The 20,902-nt window shown below is 44.3% G+C and overlaps 1 protein-coding gene across 1 annotated transcript in view; it reads right to left on the reverse strand.

Moving 5' to 3' along the window:
* snupn (snurportin 1) overlaps positions 1-20,902 on the reverse strand; it is a 42,683-nt gene that overhangs the window by 17,465 nt on the left and 4,316 nt on the right. Inside the window, exons 2-4 of the mRNA XM_084168943.1 lie at positions 19,411-19,581; positions 6,023-6,212; positions 5,589-5,693 (exon numbers count right to left, since the gene is read on the reverse strand). Coding sequence (XP_084025069.1) covers positions 5,589-5,693; positions 6,023-6,212; positions 19,411-19,568 — 453 coding nt within the window. The 5' untranslated portion in view covers positions 19,569-19,581. The remainder of the gene's footprint in view (positions 1-5,588; positions 5,694-6,022; positions 6,213-19,410; positions 19,582-20,902) is intronic.

A 20,902-nucleotide genomic window follows, 5' to 3' on the forward strand; every position in this document is an offset into this window, starting at 1 on the left:
GTTGTCCTTAAGCCATTTTGCCACAACTTTGGAAGTATGCTCAGGGTCATTGTCCATTTGTGACCAAGCTTTAACTTCCTGACTGATGTCTTGAAATGTTTCTTCAATTTAACCACATAATTTTCCTTCCTCATGATGCCATCTATTTTGTGAAGTGCACCAGTCCCTCCTGCAGCAAAGCACCCCCACAGCATGATGCTGCCACCCCCGTGCTTCACGGTTGGGATGGTGTTCTTCGTCTTGCAATTTTTCCTCCAAACATAACGATGGTCATTATGGCCAAACAGTTTATTTTTGTTTCATCAGACCAGAGGACATTTCTCCAAAAAGTACGATCTTTGTCCCCATGTGCAGTTGCAAACCGCAGTCTGGCTTTTTTATGGCGGTTTTGGAGCAGTGGCTTCTTCTTTAATGAGCGGCCTTTCAGGTTATGTCAATATAGGACTCATTTTACTGTAGATACTTTTGTACCCGTTTCCTCCTGCATCTTCACAAGGTCCTTTGCTGTTGTTCTGGGATTGATTTGCACTTTTCGCACCAAAGTACGTTCATCTCTAGGAGACAGAACGCGTCTCCTTCCTGAGCGGTGTGACGGCTGCGTGGTCCCATGGTGTTTATATACTTGCATACTATTGTTTGTACAGATGAACGTGGTACCTTCAGGCATTTGGAAATTGCTCCCAAGGATGAACCAGACTTGTGGAGGTCTATAATGTTTTTTCTGAGGTCTTGGCTGATTTCTTTTGATTTTCCCATGATGTCAAGCAAAGAGGCACTGACTTTGAAGGTAGGCCTTGAAATACATCCACAGGTACACCTCCAATTCACTCGAATTATGTCAATTAGCCTATCAGAAGCTTCTAAAGCCATGACATCATTTTCTGGAATTTTCCAAGCTGTTTAAAGGCACAGTCAACTTAGTGTATGTAAACCGCTGACCCACTGGAACTGTAATTCAGTGAATTATAAGTGAAATAATCTGTCTGTAAACAATTGTTGGAAAAATTACTTGTGTCATGCACAAAGTAGATGTCCTAACCGACTTGCCAAAACTATAGTTTGTTAACAAGACATTTGTGGAGTGGTTGAAAAACAAGTTTTAATGACTCCAACGTAAGTGTATGTAAACTTCCGACTTCAACTGTATGTACGTACGGTCACTGTTGGGACAACGTCATTGATGCACTTATTGATGAAGCCGGTGACTGAGGTGGTATACTCCTCAATGCCATTGGATGAATCCCGGATCATATTCCAGTCCTGCTTCGAGTAACCCTGGATTGTAAACTGTCATGGTCAAAACATATTGATACAACAGTAGCTAGGATGGGGAGAAGTCCATAATAAAGCGCTGCTCTGCATTCTTAACAGCACTATCAACAAGGCAGGTCCTACAGGCTCTAGTTTTGTCGCACCTGGACTACTGTTCAGTTGTGTGGTCAGGTACCACAAAGAGGGACTTGCAATTGGCTCAGAACAGGGCAGCACGGCTGGCCCTTGGATGTACACAGAGAGCTAACATTAATAATATGCATGTCAATCTCTCCTGGCTCAAAGTGGAGGAGAGATTGACTTCATCACTACTTGTATTTGAGAGAGGTACTTACATGTTGAATGCACCGAGCTGTCTGTTTGAACTACTGGCACACAGCTCAGACACCCATGCACACCCCACAAGACATGCCACCAGAGGTCTCTTCACAGTCCCCAAGTCCAGAACAGACTATGGGAAGCGCACAGTACTACATAGAGCCTTGACTACATGGAACTCTATTCCACATCAAGTAACTCATGCAAACAGTAAAATTAGATTAAAAAAAAAAAAAAGATTAAAATACACCTTATGGAACAGCTGGGACTGTGAAGCAACACAAACATAGGCACAGACACATGCATACAAACACACGATAACATACTCACTATATGGTATTAGAGTAGTGGCCTAAGGGCACACACTTAATATGTTGTGAAATCTGTTCTGAATGTACTGTAATGTAAAAAAAAAAAGCATAACTGTGGGCCTCCCGAGTCGCGCAGCGGTCTAAGGTGCTGCTAGAGGCTTTATCACAACCGGCCGTGATCGGGAGCCCCATAGGGCGGCGCACAATTGGCCCAGCGTCGTCCGGGTTAGGGGAGGGTTTGGCCGAGTGGGCTTTACTTGGCTCATCGCGCTCTAGCCACTCCTTGTGGCAGGCTGGGCGCCTGCAGGCTGACCTCGGTCATCAGTTGAACGATGTTTCCTCCGACACATTAGTGCGGCTGGCTTCCGGGTTAAGTGAGTAGGTGTTAAGAAGCGTGGTTTTGCGGGTCATGTTTCGGAGGACGCATGACTCAACCCTCACCTCCCGAGCCCGTTGGGGAGTTGCAGCGATGAGACAAGATCGAAATTGGGGAGAATAAGGGGGAACATTTCAAAAAATAGAACATTTTGCTGGATCCCAGGAAGAGTAGCTGCTGCCTTGGCAGCCAGCCGCACCAATGTGTGGGGATCCATAATACCATGGCTTGCGAAGGTATTCACCCCACTTGGCATTTTTCTTATTTTGTTGTCTTACAACATGGAATTTTTGGGGGGGTTTGTATCATTTGATTTACACATCATGCCTACCACTTTGAAGATGCACATTTTTTTTGTGTGAAACAAACACAAAATAAGACAAAAAAACTGAACCCCCCCCCCCTTTTGCAGCAATTAAAGCTGCAAGTCTCTTGGGGTATGTCTCTATAAGCTTGGCACATCTAGCCACTGGGATGTATGCCCATTCTTCAAGGCAAAACTGCTCCAGCTCCTTCAAGTTGGATGGGTTCCGCAGGTGTACAGCAATCTTTAAGTCATACCACAGATTCTCAATTGGATTGAGGTCTGGGCTTTGACTAGGTCATTCCAAGACATTTAAATGTTTCCCCTTAAAATCACTTGAGTGTTGCTTTAGCAGTATGTTTAGGGTCATTGTCCTGCTGGAAGGTGAACCTCCATCCCAGTCTCAAATCTCTGGAAAACTGAAAACAGGTTTCCCCTCAAGAATTTCCCTTTATTTAGCCCCATATATCATACCTTCAATTCTGACCAGTTTCCCAGTCCCTGCCGATGAAAACCATCCCCACAGCATGATGCTGCCACCACCATGCTTCACTGTGGGGATGGTGTTCTCGGGGTGATGAGAGGTGTTGGATTTGCGCCAGACATAGCGTTTTCCTTGATGGCCAAAAATATAAATTTTAGTCTCATCTGACCAGAGTACCTTCTTCCATATGTTTGGGGAGTCTCCCACATGCCTTTTGGCGAACACCAAACGTGCTTGCTTATTTTTTTCTTTAAGCAATGGCTTTTTTCTGACCACTCTTCCGTAAAGCCCAGCTCTGTGGAGTGTACGGCTTAAAGTGGTCCTATGGACAGATACTACAATCTCCGCTGTGGAGCTTTGCAGCTTCTTCAGGGTTATCTTTGGTCTCTTTGTTGCCTCTCTGATTAATGCCCTCCTTGCCTGGTCCATGAGTTTTGGTGGGCGGCCTTCTGTTGGCAGGTTTGTTGTGGTGCCATATTCTTTCAAATGTTTAATAATGGATTTTAAATGGTGCTCCGTGGGATGTTCAACGTTTCAGATATTTTTTTATAACCAAACCCTGATCTGTACTTTTCCACAACTTTGTCCCTGACCTGTTTGGAGAGCTCCTTGGTCTTCATGGTGCCACTTGTTTGGTGGTGCCCCTTGCTTAGTGGTGGTGCAGACTCTGGGGCCTTTCAGAACAGGTGTATATTTACTGAGATCATATGAAACTTAGATTGCACACAGGTGGACTTTATTTAACTAATTATGTGACTTCTGAAGGTAATTGGTTGCACCGGATCTTATTTAGGGTTTCATAGCAAAGGGGGTGAATACATACAGTGAGGGAATAAAGTATTTGATCCCCTGCTGATTTTGTAAGTTTGCCCACTGACATAGACATGATCAGTCTGTAATTGTAATGGTAGGTTTATTGGAACAGTGAGAGACAGAATAACAACAAAAAAATCCAGAAAAACGCATGTCAAAAATGTTATAAATTGATTTGCATTTTAATAAGGGAAATAAGTATTTGACCCCTCTGCAAAACATGACTTAGTACTTGGTGGCAAAACCCTTGCTGGCAATCACAGAGGTCAGACGTTTCTTGTAGTTGGCCACCAGGTTTGCACACAACTCAGGAGGGATTTTGTCCCACTCCTCTTTGCAGATCTTCTCCAAGTCATTAAGGTTTCAAGGCTGACGTTTGGCAACTCGAACCTTCAGCTCCCTCCACAGATTTTCTATGGGATTAAGGTCTGGAGACTGGCTAGGACACTCCAGGACCTTAATGTGCTTCTTCTTGAGCCACTCCTTTGTTGCCTTGGCCGTGTCTTTTGGGTCATTGTCATGCTGGAATACCCATCCACGACCCATTTTCCATGCCCTGGCTGAGGGAAGGAGGTTCTCACCCAAGATTTGATGGTACATAGCCCTGTCCATCGTCCCTTTGATGCGGTGAAGTTGTCCTGTCCTCTTAGCAGAAAAACACCCCCAAAGCATAATGTTTCCACCTCCATGTTTGACGGTGGGGATGGTGTTCTTGGGGTCATAGGCAGCATTCCTCCTCCTCCAAACACAGCGAGTTGAGTTGATGCCAAAGAGCTCCATTTTGGTCTCACCTGACCACAACACTTTCACAGTTCTCCTCTGAATCATTCAATGTTCATTGGCAAACGACAGACGGGCATGTTTATGTGCTTTCTTGAGCAAGGGGACCTTGCGGGCGCTTCAGGATTTCAGTCCTTCACGGCGTAGTGTGTTACCAATTGTTTTCTTGGTGACTATGGTCCCAGCTGCCTTGAGATCATTGACAAGATCCTCCTGTGTAGTTCTGGGCTGATTCCTCACCGTTCTAATGATCATTGCAACTCCACGAGGTGAGATCTTGCATGGAGCCCCAGGCCGAGGGAGGTTGACAGTTATTTTGTGTTTCTTCCATTTGCGAATAATCGCACCAACTGTGGTCACCTTCTCACCAAGCTGCTTGGCGATGGTCTTGTAGCCCATTCCATCCTTGTGTAGGTCTACAATCTTGTCCCTGACATCCTTGGAGAGCTCTATGGTCTTGGCCATGGTGGATAGTTTGGAATCTGATTGATTGATTGCTTCTGTGGACAGGTGTCTTTTATACAGGTAACAAACTGAGATTAGGAGCACTCCCTTTAAGAGTGTGCTCCTAATCTCAGCTCGTTACCTGTATTAAAGACACCTGGGAGCCAGAAATCTTTCTTATTGAGAGGGGGTCAAATACTTATTTCCCTCATTAAAATGCAAATCAATTTCTAACATTTTTGACATGCGTTTTTTTGGATTTTTTTGTTGTTATTCTGTCTCTCACTGTTCAAATAAACCTACCATAAAAATTAGACTGATCATTTCTTTGTCAGTGGGCAAACGTACAAAATCAGCAGTGGATGAAATACTCCCCCCCCCCCCCCTCACCACTTTTCCATTATTTATTTTTTAGAATTCTTTGAAACAAGTTATTTTTGTCATTTCACTTCACCAATTGTAAGGAAAACACTGATTGGTCCTTACCTTGGAGGCGACGATGAGAGAGCGCTTCCCCACGGGACAGACCACCATGAGCCAATCAGTGTCCAGTTCCTGAGGGACGTCCACTAGCCACTCTGACAGCATGAGCTGGACAGGAAGAGAAGACTCAGTTCAGTTACATTATTAGGATTCCTGTGATTTGTTTTGACTGAATTAAAGAGTTTAGCACACCATTATTTTCTGTAAAATACGTTTTTTCAAATCATAAAATCAGTACTATGTCAAAACTGTTTCTGTCCTGCCACCTCATATTTTAAGCTCTGCCTAACTGCTTTAACCAGTTCATTTGGAGGGAGGAGTATCTTTTCAGAAACAAATTTGAGGTGTTTAAATACTGGCTGAAGGAAAATGATACCTTGGCAATTCATGCACCCTCTTCTGGTAAAATAATGCATTGTCAGAAATATTGCGCTGACCTGGTTGGCATAGTACTTTGGCAACTTCTTCCTCTCAATCTCCATCCCCTCATCCTCTGCATCCTTCTCCTTCTCCTGCTGTTCCTCCTCCTTTCTGTCCACCACCACTTCTTCCTCATCATCACTATCTGCCCCTGTCCAGTCCCCATCAGCCAGACGGCGTGCATGGTTGACATAATTCAGCCTTTTCCTAAAGACAAGAAAGCACACATATGAAGTCAAGGGGAAATGGAAATGTAATTAGTAATGATGTCCGTCTCTCTCTGGTGGTGTTGGCAAATGATATAGTGCCTTACAAAAGTATTCAGACCCCTTGGATTTCTTCACATTTTATTGTGTTACAAAGTGGGATTAAAATTAATTGAATTGTCATTTTTTGGTCAACAATCTACACTAATGTCAAGGTGGAAGCAATTACAGTTGTGAGTCTTCTTGGGTAAGTCTCTAAGAGCTTTGCACACCTGGATTGTGCAATATTAGCCTATTATGCTTTTCAAAATTCTTCAAGCTCTGTCAAGGTGTTGGGGATCATGGCTAGACAGCAATTTTCAAGTCTTGCTATAGGATTTCAAGCAGATTTAAGTCAAAACTGTAATTTGGCCATTTAAGAACATTCACTGTCTTCTTGGTAAGCAACTCCAGTGTAGATTTGGCCTTGTGTTGTAGGTTATTGTCCTGCCTAAAGGTGAGTTCCTCTCCCAGTGTCTGGTGGAAAACAAACTGAAGCAGGTCTTGCTCTAGGATTTTCCAGTGCTTATCCCATTCCTTCTTATCCTGAAAAACTGCCGATGTCAAGCATACCCATACCATGATCAAATCAAATGAAATGTTATTTGTCACGTGCTGAATAAAACAGGTGTAGACCTTACCGTGAAATGCTTACTTACAAGCCCTTAACCAACAATGCAGTTAAGAAAAACAGGAGTTAAGAAAAAGGTAAAAAGTAAAAGAATAAAAGAGCAACAATAAAATAACAATAACGGGGGGTTTCCGTACCGAGTCAATGTGCAGGGGTACAGGTTAGTCGAGGTAATATGTACATGTAGGTAGGCGTAAAGTGACTATGCATAGATAATAAACAGCGAGTAGCAGCAGTGTAAAAAAGTGGGGGCAACGCAAATAGTCCGGGTACCCATTTCATTAGCTGTGCAGCAGTCTTATGGCTTGGGGGTAGAAGCTGTTAAGAAGCCTTTGGACCTAGACTTGGCGCTCCGGTACCGCTTGCCGTGCGGTAGCAGAGAACTGTTTATGACTAGGGTGGCTGGAGTCCTTGACAATTTTTAGGGCCTTCCTCTGACACCGCCTGGTATAGAGGTCCTGGATAGCAGGAAGCTTGGCCCCAGTGATGTACTGGGCCGTACGCAGTACCCTCTGTAGCGCCTTGCGGTCGGAGGCCGAGCAGTTGCCATAGCAGGCAGTGATGCAACAAGTCAGAATGCTCTCGATGGTGCAGCTGTATAACTTTGAGGATCTGAGAACCCATGCCAAATCTTTTCAGTCTCCTGAGGGGGCATAGGCATTGTCGTGTCCTCTTCACAACTGTCTTGGTGTGTTAGGACCATGATAGTTTGTTGGTGATGTGGACACCAAGGAACTTGAAGCTCTCAACCTGCTCCACTACAGCCCCGTTGAGGAGAATGGGGGCGTGCTCGGCCCTCCTTTTCCTGTAGTCCAACGATCATCTCCTTTGTCTTGATCACGTTGAGGGAGAGGTTGTTGTCCTGGCACCACACTGCCAGGTCTTTGACCTCTTCCCTATAGGCTGTCTCATCGTTGTCGGTGATCAGGCCTACCACCGGTGTCTTAATGATGGTGTTGATGTCGTGCTTGGCCACGCAGTCACGGGTGAACAGGGAGTACAGGAGGGGACTAAGCACACACCCCTGAGGGGCCCCTGTGTTGAGGATCAGCATGGCAGATGTGTTGTTGCCTACCCTTACCACCTGGGGGCGGCCCGTCAGGAAGTCCAGGATCCAGTTGCAGAGGGAGGTGTTTAGTCCCAGGGTCCTTAGCTTAGTGCAGCCACCATCAAGCTTGAAAATAAGGTGGCAGTTACAGTGGGGAGAACAAGTATTTGATACACTGCCGATTTTGCAGGTTTTCCTACTTACAAAGCATGTAGAGGTCTGTCATTTTTATCATAGGTACACTTCAACTGTGAGAGACGGAATCTAAAACAAAAATCCAGAAAATCACATTGTATTATTTTTAAGTAATTAATTTGCATTTTATTGCATGACATAAGTATTTGATCACCTACCAACCAGTAAGAATTCCAGCTCTCACAGACCTGTTAGTTTTTCTTTAAGAAGCCCTCCTGTTCTCCACTCATTACCTGTATTAACTGCACCTGTTTGAACTCGTTACCTGTATAAAAGACACCTGTCCACACACTCAATCAAACAGACTTCAACCTCTCCACAATGGCCAATACCAGAGAGCTGTGTAAGGACATCAGGGATAAAATTGTAGACCTGCACAAGGCTGGGATGGGCTACAGGACAATAGGCAAGCAGCTTGGTGAGAAGGCAACAACTGTTGGCGCAATTATTAGAAAATGGAAGAAGTTCAAGATGACGGTCAATCACCCTCGGTCTGGGGCTCCATGCAAGATCACCTCCTGGGTCATCAATGATCATGAGGAAGGTGAGGGATCAGCCCAGAACTACACGGCAGGACCTGGTCAATGACCTGAAGAGAGCTGGGACCACAGTCTCAAAGAAAATAATTAGTAACACACTACGCCGTCATGGATTAAAATCCTGCAGCGCACGCAAGGTCCCCCTGCTCAAGCCAGCGCATGTCCAGGCCCGTCTGAAGTTTGCCAATGACCACCTGGATGATCCAGAGGAGGAATGGGAGAAGGTCATGTGGTCTGATGAGACAAAAATTGAGCTTTTTGGTCTAAACTCCACTCGCCGTGTTTGGAGGAAGAAGGAGGATGAGTACAACCCCAAGAACACCATCCCAACCGTGAAGCATGGAGGTGGAAACATCATTATTTGGGGATGCTTTTCTGCAAAGGGGACAGGACGATTGCACCGTATTGAGGAGAGGATGGATGGGGCGATGTATCGCGAGATCTTGGCCAACAACCTCCTTCCCTCAGTAAGAGCATTGAAGATGGGTCGTGGCTGGGTCTTCCAGCATGACAACGACCCGAAACACACAGCCAGGGCAACTAAGGAGTGGCTCTGTAAGAAGCATCTCAAGGTCCTGGAGTGGCCTAGCCAGTCTCCAGACCTGAACCCAATAGAAAATCTTTGGAGGGAGCTGAAAGTCTGTATTGCCCAGCGACAGCCCCGAAACCTGAAGGATCTGGAGAAGGTCTGTATGGAGGAGTGGGCCAAAATCCCTGCTGCAGTGTGTGCAAACCTGGTCAAGACCTACAGGAAACGTATGATCTCTGTAATTGTAAACAAAGGTTTCTGTACCAAATATTAAGTTCTGCTTTTCTGATGTATCAAATACTTATGTCATGCAATAAAATGCAAATTAATTACTTAAAAATCATACAATGTGATTTTCTGGATTTTTGTTTTAGATTCCGTCTCTCACAGTTGAAGTGTACCTATGATAAAAATTACAGACCTCTATATGCTTTGTAAGTAGGAAAACCTGCAAAATCGGCAGTTTATCAAATACTTGTTCTCCCCACTGTACTTAGTGATGTGTTGGATTGGATTTCAGCCTAACATAGGGCTTTGTATTTAGGCCAAATGTGTGTCCCTTTGCCATGTTTTTTTTGTTGCAGTATTACTTTAGTGCTGTTGCATACAAGATGCATGTTTCGGAATATATTTTATATGTGTTCTTTTTACTCTGTCATTTTGGTCATTATTGTGGAGTCACTACAATGTTGTTGATCCATCCTCAGTTCTGTCCCATCACAGCCATTGAACTCTGGAGCGGTTTTAAAATCACCAATGGCCTCATGGTAACATCCCTGAGCAGTTTCATTCTTGTCCTGCAGCTCAGTTCAGAATAACGACCATCTTTGAGATGTCTGGGTGATTTAATACAATGCACAGCAAATTATTAACTAGACCATGCTTAAAAGAGATATTCAATGTCTGATTTGTTATTGTTACCAATCACTGCCCTTTTTTATGAGGCTTTGAAAAGCTCCCTGGTCTTTGTAGTTGAATCTGTAATTGAAATTCAACACTTGACTAAGGGACTTTACAGATGTATGTATCGGGGACAGAATTTTGCCAAATTTGATAAAAACTTGTTTTCGCTTTGTCATTATGGGAATTGTGTGTAGATTGATGAACACATTTAATTGAATCAATTTTAGAATAAGGCTGTAACGTAACAAAATATGGGAAAAGGGAAGGGCTCTGAATACTTTCCCAACACACTGTATATAGACTGCTCAAAAAAATAAAGGGAACACTTAAACAACACAATGTAACTCCAAGTCAATCACACTTCTGTGAAATCAAACTGTCCACTTAGGAAGCAACACTGATTGACAATACATTTCACATGCTGTTGTGCAAATGGAATAGACAACAGGTGGAAATTATAGGCAATTAGCAAGACACCCCCAATAAAGGACTGGTTTTGCAGGTGGTGACCACAGACCTTTCTTTCTTCAGATTCTTCATTTCTCAGAACAAGAATAGACTGACGAGTTTCAGAAGAAAGTTATTTGTTTCTGGCCATTTTGAGCCTGTAATTGAACCCACAATTGCTGATGCTCCAGGTTCTAAACTAGTCTCAAGATGGCCAGTTGTATTGCTTCTTTAAATCAGCACAACAGTTTTCATAACAGCTAACATAATTGCAAAAAGGGTTTTCTAATGATCAATTAGCTTTTTTAAAATGATAAACTTGGATTAGCAAACAACATGCCATTGGAACACAGGACTGATGGTTGCTGATAATGGGCCTCTCTACGCCTATATAGATATTATATAAAAAATCAGCCGTTTCCAGCTACAATAGCCATTTACAACATTAACAATGTCTACACTGTATTTCTGATCAATTTGATGTTATTTTAAAATGGACAAAAAAAATTGCTTTTCTTTCGAAAACAAGGAAATCTCTAAGTGACCCCAAACTTTTGAATGGTAGTGTAGGTCTACATTAAACAACACACATTGGCTGCTATTGTAGGCTGAACAAGTTGAGACCCTGAATGAATTCCAAAAAATAATAATAGGGTCGGGAGCCCTACGCGACCGCTTACATAACCAGTCAAAAGATTGGACACACCTACTCAAGTCTAATTTTATATGTTTTCATTTCAGGCTGTACGGCAACTAAAAGCATTTTGAAAGGGGGTGGTGACTTTCTATACCCACTGTGTGTGTGTGTGTGTATGTATGTATGTATGTACAGAGGGGAAAAAAAGTATTTAGTCAGCCACCAATTGTGCAAGTTCTCCCACTTAAAAAGATGAGAGGACTGTAATTTTCATCATAGGTACACGTCAACTATGACAGACAAAATGAGAAAAAAATATCCAGAAAATCACATTGTAGGATTTTAAATGAATTTATTTGCAAATTATGGTGGAAAATAAGTATTTGGTCAATAACAAAAGTTTCTCAATACTTTGTTATATACCCTTTGTTGGCAATGACACAGGTCAAACATTTTCTGTAAGTCTTCACAAGGTTTTCACACACTGTTGCTGGTATTTTGGCCCATTCCTCCATGCAGATCTCCTCTAGAGCAGTGATGTTTTGGGGCTGTCGCTGGGCAACACGGACTTTCAACTCCCTCCAAAGATTTTCTATGGGGTTGAGATCTGGAGACTGGCTAGGCCACTCCAGGACCTTGAAATGCTTTTTACGAAGCCACTCCTTCGTTGCCCGGGCGGTGTGTTTGGGATCATTGTCATGCTGAAAGACCCAGCCATGTTTCATCTTCAATGCCCTTGCTGATGGAAGGAGGTTTTCACTCAAAATCTCACGATACATGGCCCCATTCATTCTTTCCTTTACACGGATCAGTCGTCCTGGTCCCTTTGCAGAAAAACAGCCCCAAAGCATGATGCTTCCACCCCCATGCTTCACAATATATGGTGTTCTTTGGATGCAACTCAGCATTCTTTGTCCTCCAAACACGACGAGTTGAGTTTTTACCAAAAAGTTATATTTTGGTTTCATCTGACATTCTCCCAATCCTCTTCTGGATCATCCAAATGCACTCTAGCAAACTTCAGACGGGCCTGGACATGTACTGGCTTAAGCAGGGGGACACATCTGGCACTGCAGGATTTGAGTCCCTGGCGGCGTAGTGTGTTACTGATGGTAGGCTTTGTTACTTTGGTCCCAGCTCTCTGCAGGTCATTCACTAGGTCCCTCCGTGTGGTTCTGGGATTTTTGCTCACCGTTCTTGTGATCATTTTGACCCCACGGGGTGAGATCTTGCGTGGAGCCCCAGATCGAGGGAGATTATCAGTGGTCTTGTATTTCTTCCATTTCCTAATAATTGCTCCCACAGTTGATTTCTTCAAACCAAGCTGCTTACCTATTGCAGATTCAGTCTTCCCAACCTGGTGCAGGTCTACAATTTTGTTTCTGGTGTCCTTTGACAGCTCTTTGGTCTTGGCCAGAGTGGAGTTTGGAGTGTGACTGTTTGAGGTTGTGGACAGGTGTCTTTTAGGTGTCTTTTATACTGATAACAAGTTCAAACAGGTGCCATTCATACAGGTAACGAGTGGGGGACAGAGGAGCCTCTTAAAGAAGAAGTTACAGGTCTGTGAGAGCCAGAAATCTTGCTTGTTTGTAGGTGACCAAATACTTATTTTCCACCATAATTTGCAAATCAATTCATAAAAAATCCTACAATGTGATTTTCTGGATTTTTTTCTCTCTCAATTTGTCTGTCATAGTTGACGTGTACCTATGATGAAAATTACAGGCCTCTCTCATCTTTTTAAGTGGGAGAACTTGCACAATTGGTGGCTGACTAAATACTTTTCCCCCCACTGTATACAGTACCAGACATGATTTGGAAAGACACACAACTGTCTATTTAAGGACCCACAGTTGACAGTGCATGTCAGAGCAAAAACCAAGCCATGAGGTTGAAGTAATTGTCCGTAGAGCTCCGAGACAGGATTGTGTAGCGGCACAGATCTGGGGAAGGGTACCAAAAAATGTCTACAGCATTGAAGGACCCCAAGAACACAGTGGCCTCAATCATTCTTAAAATGGCAGAAGTTTGGAACCACCAAGACTCTTCCTAGAGCTGGCCGCCCAGCCAAACTGAACAATTGGGGGAGAAAGGCCTTGGTTTGGGAGGTGACCAAGAACCCGATGGTCACTCAGATAGAGCTCCAGAGTTCCACTGTGGAGATGGGAGAACCTTCCAGAAGGACAACCATCTCTGCAGCACTGCACCAATCAGGCCTTTATGGTGAGTGGCTAGACAGAAGCCACTTCTCAGTAATGGGCACGACAGCCCACCTTGAGTCTGCCAAAAGACACCTAAAGGACTATCAGACCATGAGAAACAAGATTCTATGGTCTGATGAAACCAAGATTGAACTCTTTGGCCTGAATGCAAAGCGTCACGTCTGGAGGAAACCAGGCACCATACCTACGGTAAAGCATGGTGGTGGCAGCATCATGCTGTGAGGATGTTTTTCAGCAGCAGGGACTGGGAGACTAGTCAGGATCGAGGGAAAGATGAACGGCGCAAAGTATAGAGAGATCCTTGATGAAAAGTTGCTCCAGAGCGCTCAGGACCTCAGACTGGGGCGAAGGTTCACATTTCAACAGGACAACAACCCTAAGCACACAGCCAAGACAACTCAGGAGTGGCTTTGGGACAAGTCTCTGAATGTCCTTGAGTGGCCAAGCCAGAGTTTGGACTTGAACCCGATCAAACAACTCTGGAGAGACCTGAAAATTGCAGTGCAGCGACGCTCCCCATCCAACCTGACTGAGCTTGAGAGGATCTGCAGAGAAGAATGGGAGAAACTCCCAAAAAAACAGGTGTGCCAAGCTTGTAGCGTCATACCCAAGAAGACTCGAGGCTCTAATCGCTGCCAAAGGTGCTTCAACAAAGTACTGAGCAAAGGGTCTGAATACTTATGTAAATGTGATATCACTTTTTTTTTTTATAAACCTGTTTTTGCTTTGTCATTATGGGGTATTATGTGTAGATTGATGAGGAAAATGTTTTACTTCATACATTTTTGAATAAGGCTGTAACGTAACAAAATGTGGAAAAAGGGAGGGGTCTGAATACTTTCCGAATGCACTCTATCAGGACCCGGTCTTTCAAAGATCATTTGTAAAAATCTAAATAACTTCACATATCGTCATTGTAAAGGGTTTAAACACTGTTTCCCATGCTTGTTCAATGAACCATAAACAACTAACCAACATGCACCTGTAGAATGGTCGTTAAGACACTAACAGCTTACAGACGGTAGGCAATTAAGGTCACAGTTGGACACTAAAGAGGCCTTTCCACTGACTCTGAAAAACACCAAAAGAAAGATGCCCAGGGTCCCTGCTCATCTGCGTGAACGTGCCTTAGGCATGCTGCAAGGAGGCATGAGGACTGTAGATGTGGCCAGGGCCATAAATTGCAATGTCCGTACTGTGAGACGCCTAAGACAGCGCTACAGGGAGACAGGACGGACAGCAGATCGTCCTCGCAGTGGCAGACCACGTGTAACACCTGCACAGGATCGGGACATCTGAACATCACACCTGCAGGACCGGTACAGGTTGGCAACAACAACTGCCCGAGTTACACCAGGAACGCACAATCCCTCCATCAGTGCTCAGACTGTCCGCAATAGGCTGAGAGAGGCTGGACTCAGGGCTTGTAGGCCTGTTGTAAGGCAGGTCCTCACCAGACATCACTGGCAACAACGTCGCCTATGGGCACAAACCCACTGATGCTGGACCAGACAGGACTGGCAAAAAGTGCTCTTCACTGACAAGTCATGGTTTTGTCTCACCAGGGGTGATGGTCGGATTCGTGTTTATCGTCAAAGGAATGAACGTTACACCGAGGCCTGTCCTCTGGAGCGGGATCGAGTTGGAGGTGGAGGGTCCGTCATGGTCTGGGGCGGTGTGTCACAGCATCATCGGACTGAGCTTGTTGTCATTGCAGGTAATCTCAACGCTGTGCGTTACAAGGAAGACATCCTCCTCCCTCATATGGTACCCTCCTGCAGGCTCATCCTGACATGACCCTCCAGCATGACAATGCCACCAGCCATACTGCTCGTACTGTGCGTGATTTCCTGCAAGACAGGAATGTCAGTGTTCTGCCATGGCCAGTGAAAAGCCTGGATCTCAATCCCATTGAGCACGTCTGGGACCTGTTGGATCGGAGGGTGAGGGCTAGACCCATTCCTCCCAGAAATCTCTGGGAACTTGCAGGTGGCTTGGTGGAAGAGTGGGGTAACTATCTCACAGCAAGAACTGGCAAATCTGGTGCAGTCCATGAGGAGGAGATGCACTGCAGTACTTAATGCAGCTGGTGGCCACACCAGATACTGACTGTTACTTTTGATTTTGACCCCCCCCTCCCCTCCCCCCCCCCCCTTGTTCAGGGTCACATTTCTGTTAGGTCACATGTCTGTGGAACATGTTCAGTTTATGTCTCAGTTGTTGAATCTTGTTATGTTCATACAAATATTTACACATGTTAAGTTTGCTGAAAATAAACGCAGTTGACAGTGAGAGGCCGTTTCTTTTTTGGCTAAGTTTATATACTACCAGTCAAAAGTTTAGACACACCTACTCATTCAAGGGTTTTTCTTTATTTTTACTATTTTTTACATTGTAGAATAATAGTGAAGACGTCAAACTATGAAATAACACATATGGAATCATGTAGTAACCAAAGAAGTGTTAAACAAATCAAAATATATTTTATATTTGAGATTCTTCAAATAGCAACCCTTTGCCTTGATGACAGCTTTGCACACTCTTGGCATTCACTTATTTGGTTACTACATGATTCCCTATGTGTTGTTTTATAGTTGATGTCTTGACTATTATTCTACAATCTAGAAAATAGTAAAAATAAAGAAAAACCCTTGAATGAGTAGGCGTGTCCAAACTTTTGACTGGTACTGTATATATACACATAAATACATACACACACAGTGGGTATAGAAAGTCACCACCCCCTTTAAAACATTTCACCATAAAACCTTTTGTTGCCTTACAGCCTGAAATGAAAACACATAAAATTAGAATTTTTCCTGCTTTATTTACACACATTAACCCACAATAACCAAGTGGGAAAAAAATCTAAACAACTCTGAAAATGATTTAAAATTAAAACAGTAAAACACCCTATTTGGATAAGTGAACATCCCCCTGAGTTAATACTTGGTGGAACCACCTTTTGCTTGAATTACAGCCATGAGTCTCTTTGAATACGTCTCTACTAACTTTGCACACCTAGGACTGTGCAATATTTGCCCATTCTTCCTTGCAGAATTGTTCAAGCTCTGTCAAATTGCATGGTGACCGCTCATGGACTGCACTCTTCAAGTCATTCCACAGATTCTCGATGGGATTTAGGTCGGGGCTCTGACTAGGGCCACTCAAGGACATTCACCTTCTTGTCGTTCAGCCACTGTATGGTTGCTTTGGCGGTGTGCTGTGGGTCATTGTCATGTTGAAACATGAACCATCTTCCCATTTTCAACTTCCTGGCAGAGGGCTGCAGGTATTTTGCACTGTGCATTTTCCCTTCTATCCTGACAAGTGCTCCAGTCCCTGCTGAAGAGAAACACCCCCACAACAGGATGCTGCCACCGCTGTGCTTTACTGTAGGCATGGTGGTCTTTGGGTGGAAAGATGTATTGGGTTTACGCCAGACATATCGTTTTGCGTTCAGGCCAAAAAGTTCAATTTTGGTCTCATCTGACCACAGCACCTTTTGCCACTTGGCCTCGGAATCTACAATGTGTTTTTTTTCTTGCCACCCTCCCATAGAGGCCAGATTTGTGGAGCGCTTGTGATATTGTGGTCACATGCACACATTGACCAGTCTTTGCCATAAAAGGCCTGAAGCTCCTTCAAAGTCGCCATTTGCTTCTTTGGTAGCCTCTCTGATCAGTCTCCTCCTTGCCCGGTCATCCAGTTTGGAGGGACGGCCTGATCTATGCAGGGTCTGGGTGGGGCCATACGCCTTCTACTTCTTAATAATGTTCTTAACTGTGCTCCTAGGGATAGACAAAGCCTTTTAAATATGTTTATATCCATCCCCTGACTTATGCCTTTCCTCAACTTTATCTCGATATTTTGAAAGTACCTTTCCACCCATAGTGGATTATTTGCTTTGAATCCTCTAGTCCTCTATGAACAACTGCTTTTATTCTGAACTAATCAAAGTCACCACAATTGATCACAGATGGAAGCCAATTAGCTTGATTTTTGATCTGGAAGGTGGTTGGTTATACCTCAGCAAGTTTGCAATTGCAATTCTAAAGGGGGGGGGGGGGGGGTGTTCACTTATCCAAATAGGGTATTTTACTGTTTTAATTGTAATTCATATTTTTTCTCACTTGGATATTGTGGGTTACTGTGTGTAAATAAAGCCGGAAACAGTCTGATTTTATGTGTTTTCATTTCAGGCTGTAAGGCAACAAAAGGTGAACATTTAGAAAGGGGGTGGTGACTTTCTATACCCACTGTATATATAGCAATTTGGGTCAGGTGGGCATAATTTGAAAGCTTGTTCTATTGCCAACATGACTAGCTAAATGATGAAATACGATCTTATAGTGTTAGACTTTCACTAAACAATTCAGAGAAGTAGATCGTAATTTTGGTACGCATAGAATGGAGTCATGATGCATTTAGATGCGTCGTCAGCGGCAAATTTTCTACACAATACAACAAACATACGATCATTCTGTTCAGGACAAACCAAGGTATAATGCCATGTCATCTTGTAACTGTACATCAAACATAATTTACAGCATTTCCCTCACCCAGACAACAAAACATTTGCAAAGGTTGCCCAATTAGCGGGAGGGATGGGGGGCAACTTCTTGTCGCGCGCGGTTTTCAAATTCAGAACGGCTGTCAGTCAAAACCAAAACAGATCTGTGAAGCGGAGACTCTGAGCTCTGATGTCATGTATAGCATGCTACTGTACAGCCACTGCATTTTAATTTAGGATCTTATCAGTGTCCAGGAAAGGGCTACCTCTTCCGACTCATCCAGATATAAATTACCTTTAAGCTGTCTGACCTTATGTAATGAGTCTGATATGGATACAGGCTTACAGCTACAGCGCTTCACTCAGATATATTCATTAGCACCTTGCAATAAGCCATCTGGTGAAAACTCCACATAGCTTATCAGAGACAACCTCTCCCTCAACGTGACCAAGACAAAGGAGATGATTGTGGACTACAGGGAAAAAAAAAGAGGACTGAGCACGCCCCCATTCTCATCGACGGGGCTGTAGTGGAACAGGTTGAGAGCTTCAATTTCCTTGGTGTCCACATCACCAACGAACTATCATGGTCCAAACACACCAAGACAGTCGTGAAGAGGGCACGACAAAGCCTATTCCCCCTCAGGAGACTGAAAAGATTTGGCATGGGTCCTAAGATCCTCAAAGAATTCTACAGCTGCACCATCGAGAGCATCCTGACTGGTTGCATCACCGCCTGGTATGGCAACTGCTTGGCCTCCGACCGCAAGGCACTACAGAGGGTAGTGCGTACGGCCCAGTACATCACTGGGGCCAAGCTTCCTGCCATCCAGGACCTCTATACCAGGCGGTGTCAGAGGAAGGCCCTCAAAATTGTCAAAGACTCCAGCCACCCTAGTCATAGACTGTTCTCTCTGCTACCGCACGGCAAGCGGTGCCGGAGTGCCAAGTCTAGGTCCAAAAGACTTCTCAACAGCTTCTACCCCCAAGCCATAAGACTCCTGAACAGCTAATCATGGCTACCCAGACTATTTGCACTGCCCCCCCACCCCATCCTTTTACGCTGCTGCTACTCTGTTAATTATTTATGCATAGTCACTTTAACTCTACCCACATGTACATATTACTTCAACTACCTCAACTAGCCGGTGCCCCCGCACATTGACTCTGCACCGGTACCCCCTGTATATATAGCCTCCCTACTGTTCTTTTATTTTACTTCTGCTCTTTTTTTCCTCAACACTTTTTTTTGTTGTTGTTTTATTTTTACTTTTATTTATTTTTAAATAAATGCACTGTTGGTTAAGGGCTGTAAGTAAGCATTTCACTAATGTCTGCACCTGTTGTATTCGGCACATGTGGCCAATAAAATTTGCTTTGATTTGATTTGAGAGGGCAGGATGGAGCTGCCCACAACCATATGAAGTTCCTATGAGTTAGGGGTTAGTAGGCCAAGTTGTGTCTGGACTGGGCCTGTAATTGGTTAGGGAACTAACGTTTTCTGCAGATCTAGAAAGCGCCGCCGTCGCTCGCTTTGCTCCAAAACGCTGAACTTGGTCTTGTACTGGGCCATCCGTGGATGGGGGGCGGCTGTGCTGTTGGCCTCCTTGGAGACGGCGAAGCTGGCCGAGAGAGCTTGGGTAAGGTCATCCATGGTGGTGGGGAGCCTGGAAATCCACACAAAGGCATGAGTTACGACGTGTATGGTGAGCTCAGCTGACCCCTGATATATCAAGGGGCCACTTCTACTAGAGCAACATATGGAGTTGACAACAGGGCTACCAAACTCAAACTGGATGATAATGCAAGTTGACTGATCAATAAGCCAAAATCGTTAACTAATTTGCTGTTGTGCATATAGTGTCACCACCCCAGGCAACTTGGCATGTGTCGTGTCATGTACAGCGTGGAGAACAAGTATTTGATACACTGCCGATTTTGCAGGTTTTCCTACTTACAAAGCATGTAGAGGTCTGTAATTTTTATCATAGGTACACTTCAACTGTGAGAGACGGAATCTAAAACAATCCAGAAAATCACATTGTATAATTTTTAAGTAATTAAATTTGCATTTTATTGCATGACATAAGTATTTGATACATCAGAAAAGCAGAACTTAATATTTGGTACAGAAACCTTTGTTTGCAATTACAGAGATCATACGTTTCCTGTAGGTCTTGACCAGGTTTGCACACACTGCAGCAGGGATTTTGGCCCCCTCCTCCGTACAGACCTTCTCCAGATCCTTCAGGTTTTGGGGCTGTCCATGGGCAATAAGGACTTTCAGCTCCCTCCAAAGATTTTCTATTAGGTTCAGGTCTGGAGACTGGCTAGGCCACTCCAGGACCTTGAGATGCTTCTTACAGAGCCACTCCTTAGTTGCCCTGGCTGTGTGTTTCGGGTCGCTGTCATGCTGGAAGACCCAGCCACGACCCATCTTCAATGCTCTTACTGAGGGAAGGAGGTTGTTGGCAACCTTCCATCCTCCCCTCAATACGTTGCAGTCGTCCTGTCCCCTTTGCAGAAAAGCATCCCCAAAGAATGATGTTTCTACCTCCATGCTTCACGGTTGGGATGGTGTTCTTGGGGTTGTACTCATCCTTCTTCTTCCTCCAAACACGGCGAGTGGAGTTTAGACCAAAAAGCTCTATTTTTGTCTCATCAGACCACATGACCTTCTCCCATTCCTCCTCTGGATCATCCAGATGGTCATTGGCAAACTTCAGACGGGCCTGGACATGCGCTGGCTTGAGCAGGGGGACCTTGTGTGCACTGCAGGATTTTAATCCATGACGGCTTAGTGTGTTACTAATGGTTTTCTTTGAGACTGTGGTCCCAGCTCTCTTCAGGTCATTGACCAGGTCCTGCCGTGTAGTTCTGGGCTGATCCCTCACCTTCCTCATGATCATTGATGACCCACGAGGTGAGATCTTGCATGGAGCCCCAGACCGAGGGTGATTATTTTCTAATAATTGCGCCAACAGTTGT

Source organism: Coregonus lavaretus (genome assembly GCF_964263955.1).
Source record: "Coregonus lavaretus genome assembly, chromosome: 9".
Lineage (NCBI taxonomy): Eukaryota > Metazoa > Chordata > Actinopteri > Salmoniformes > Salmonidae > Coregonus > Coregonus lavaretus.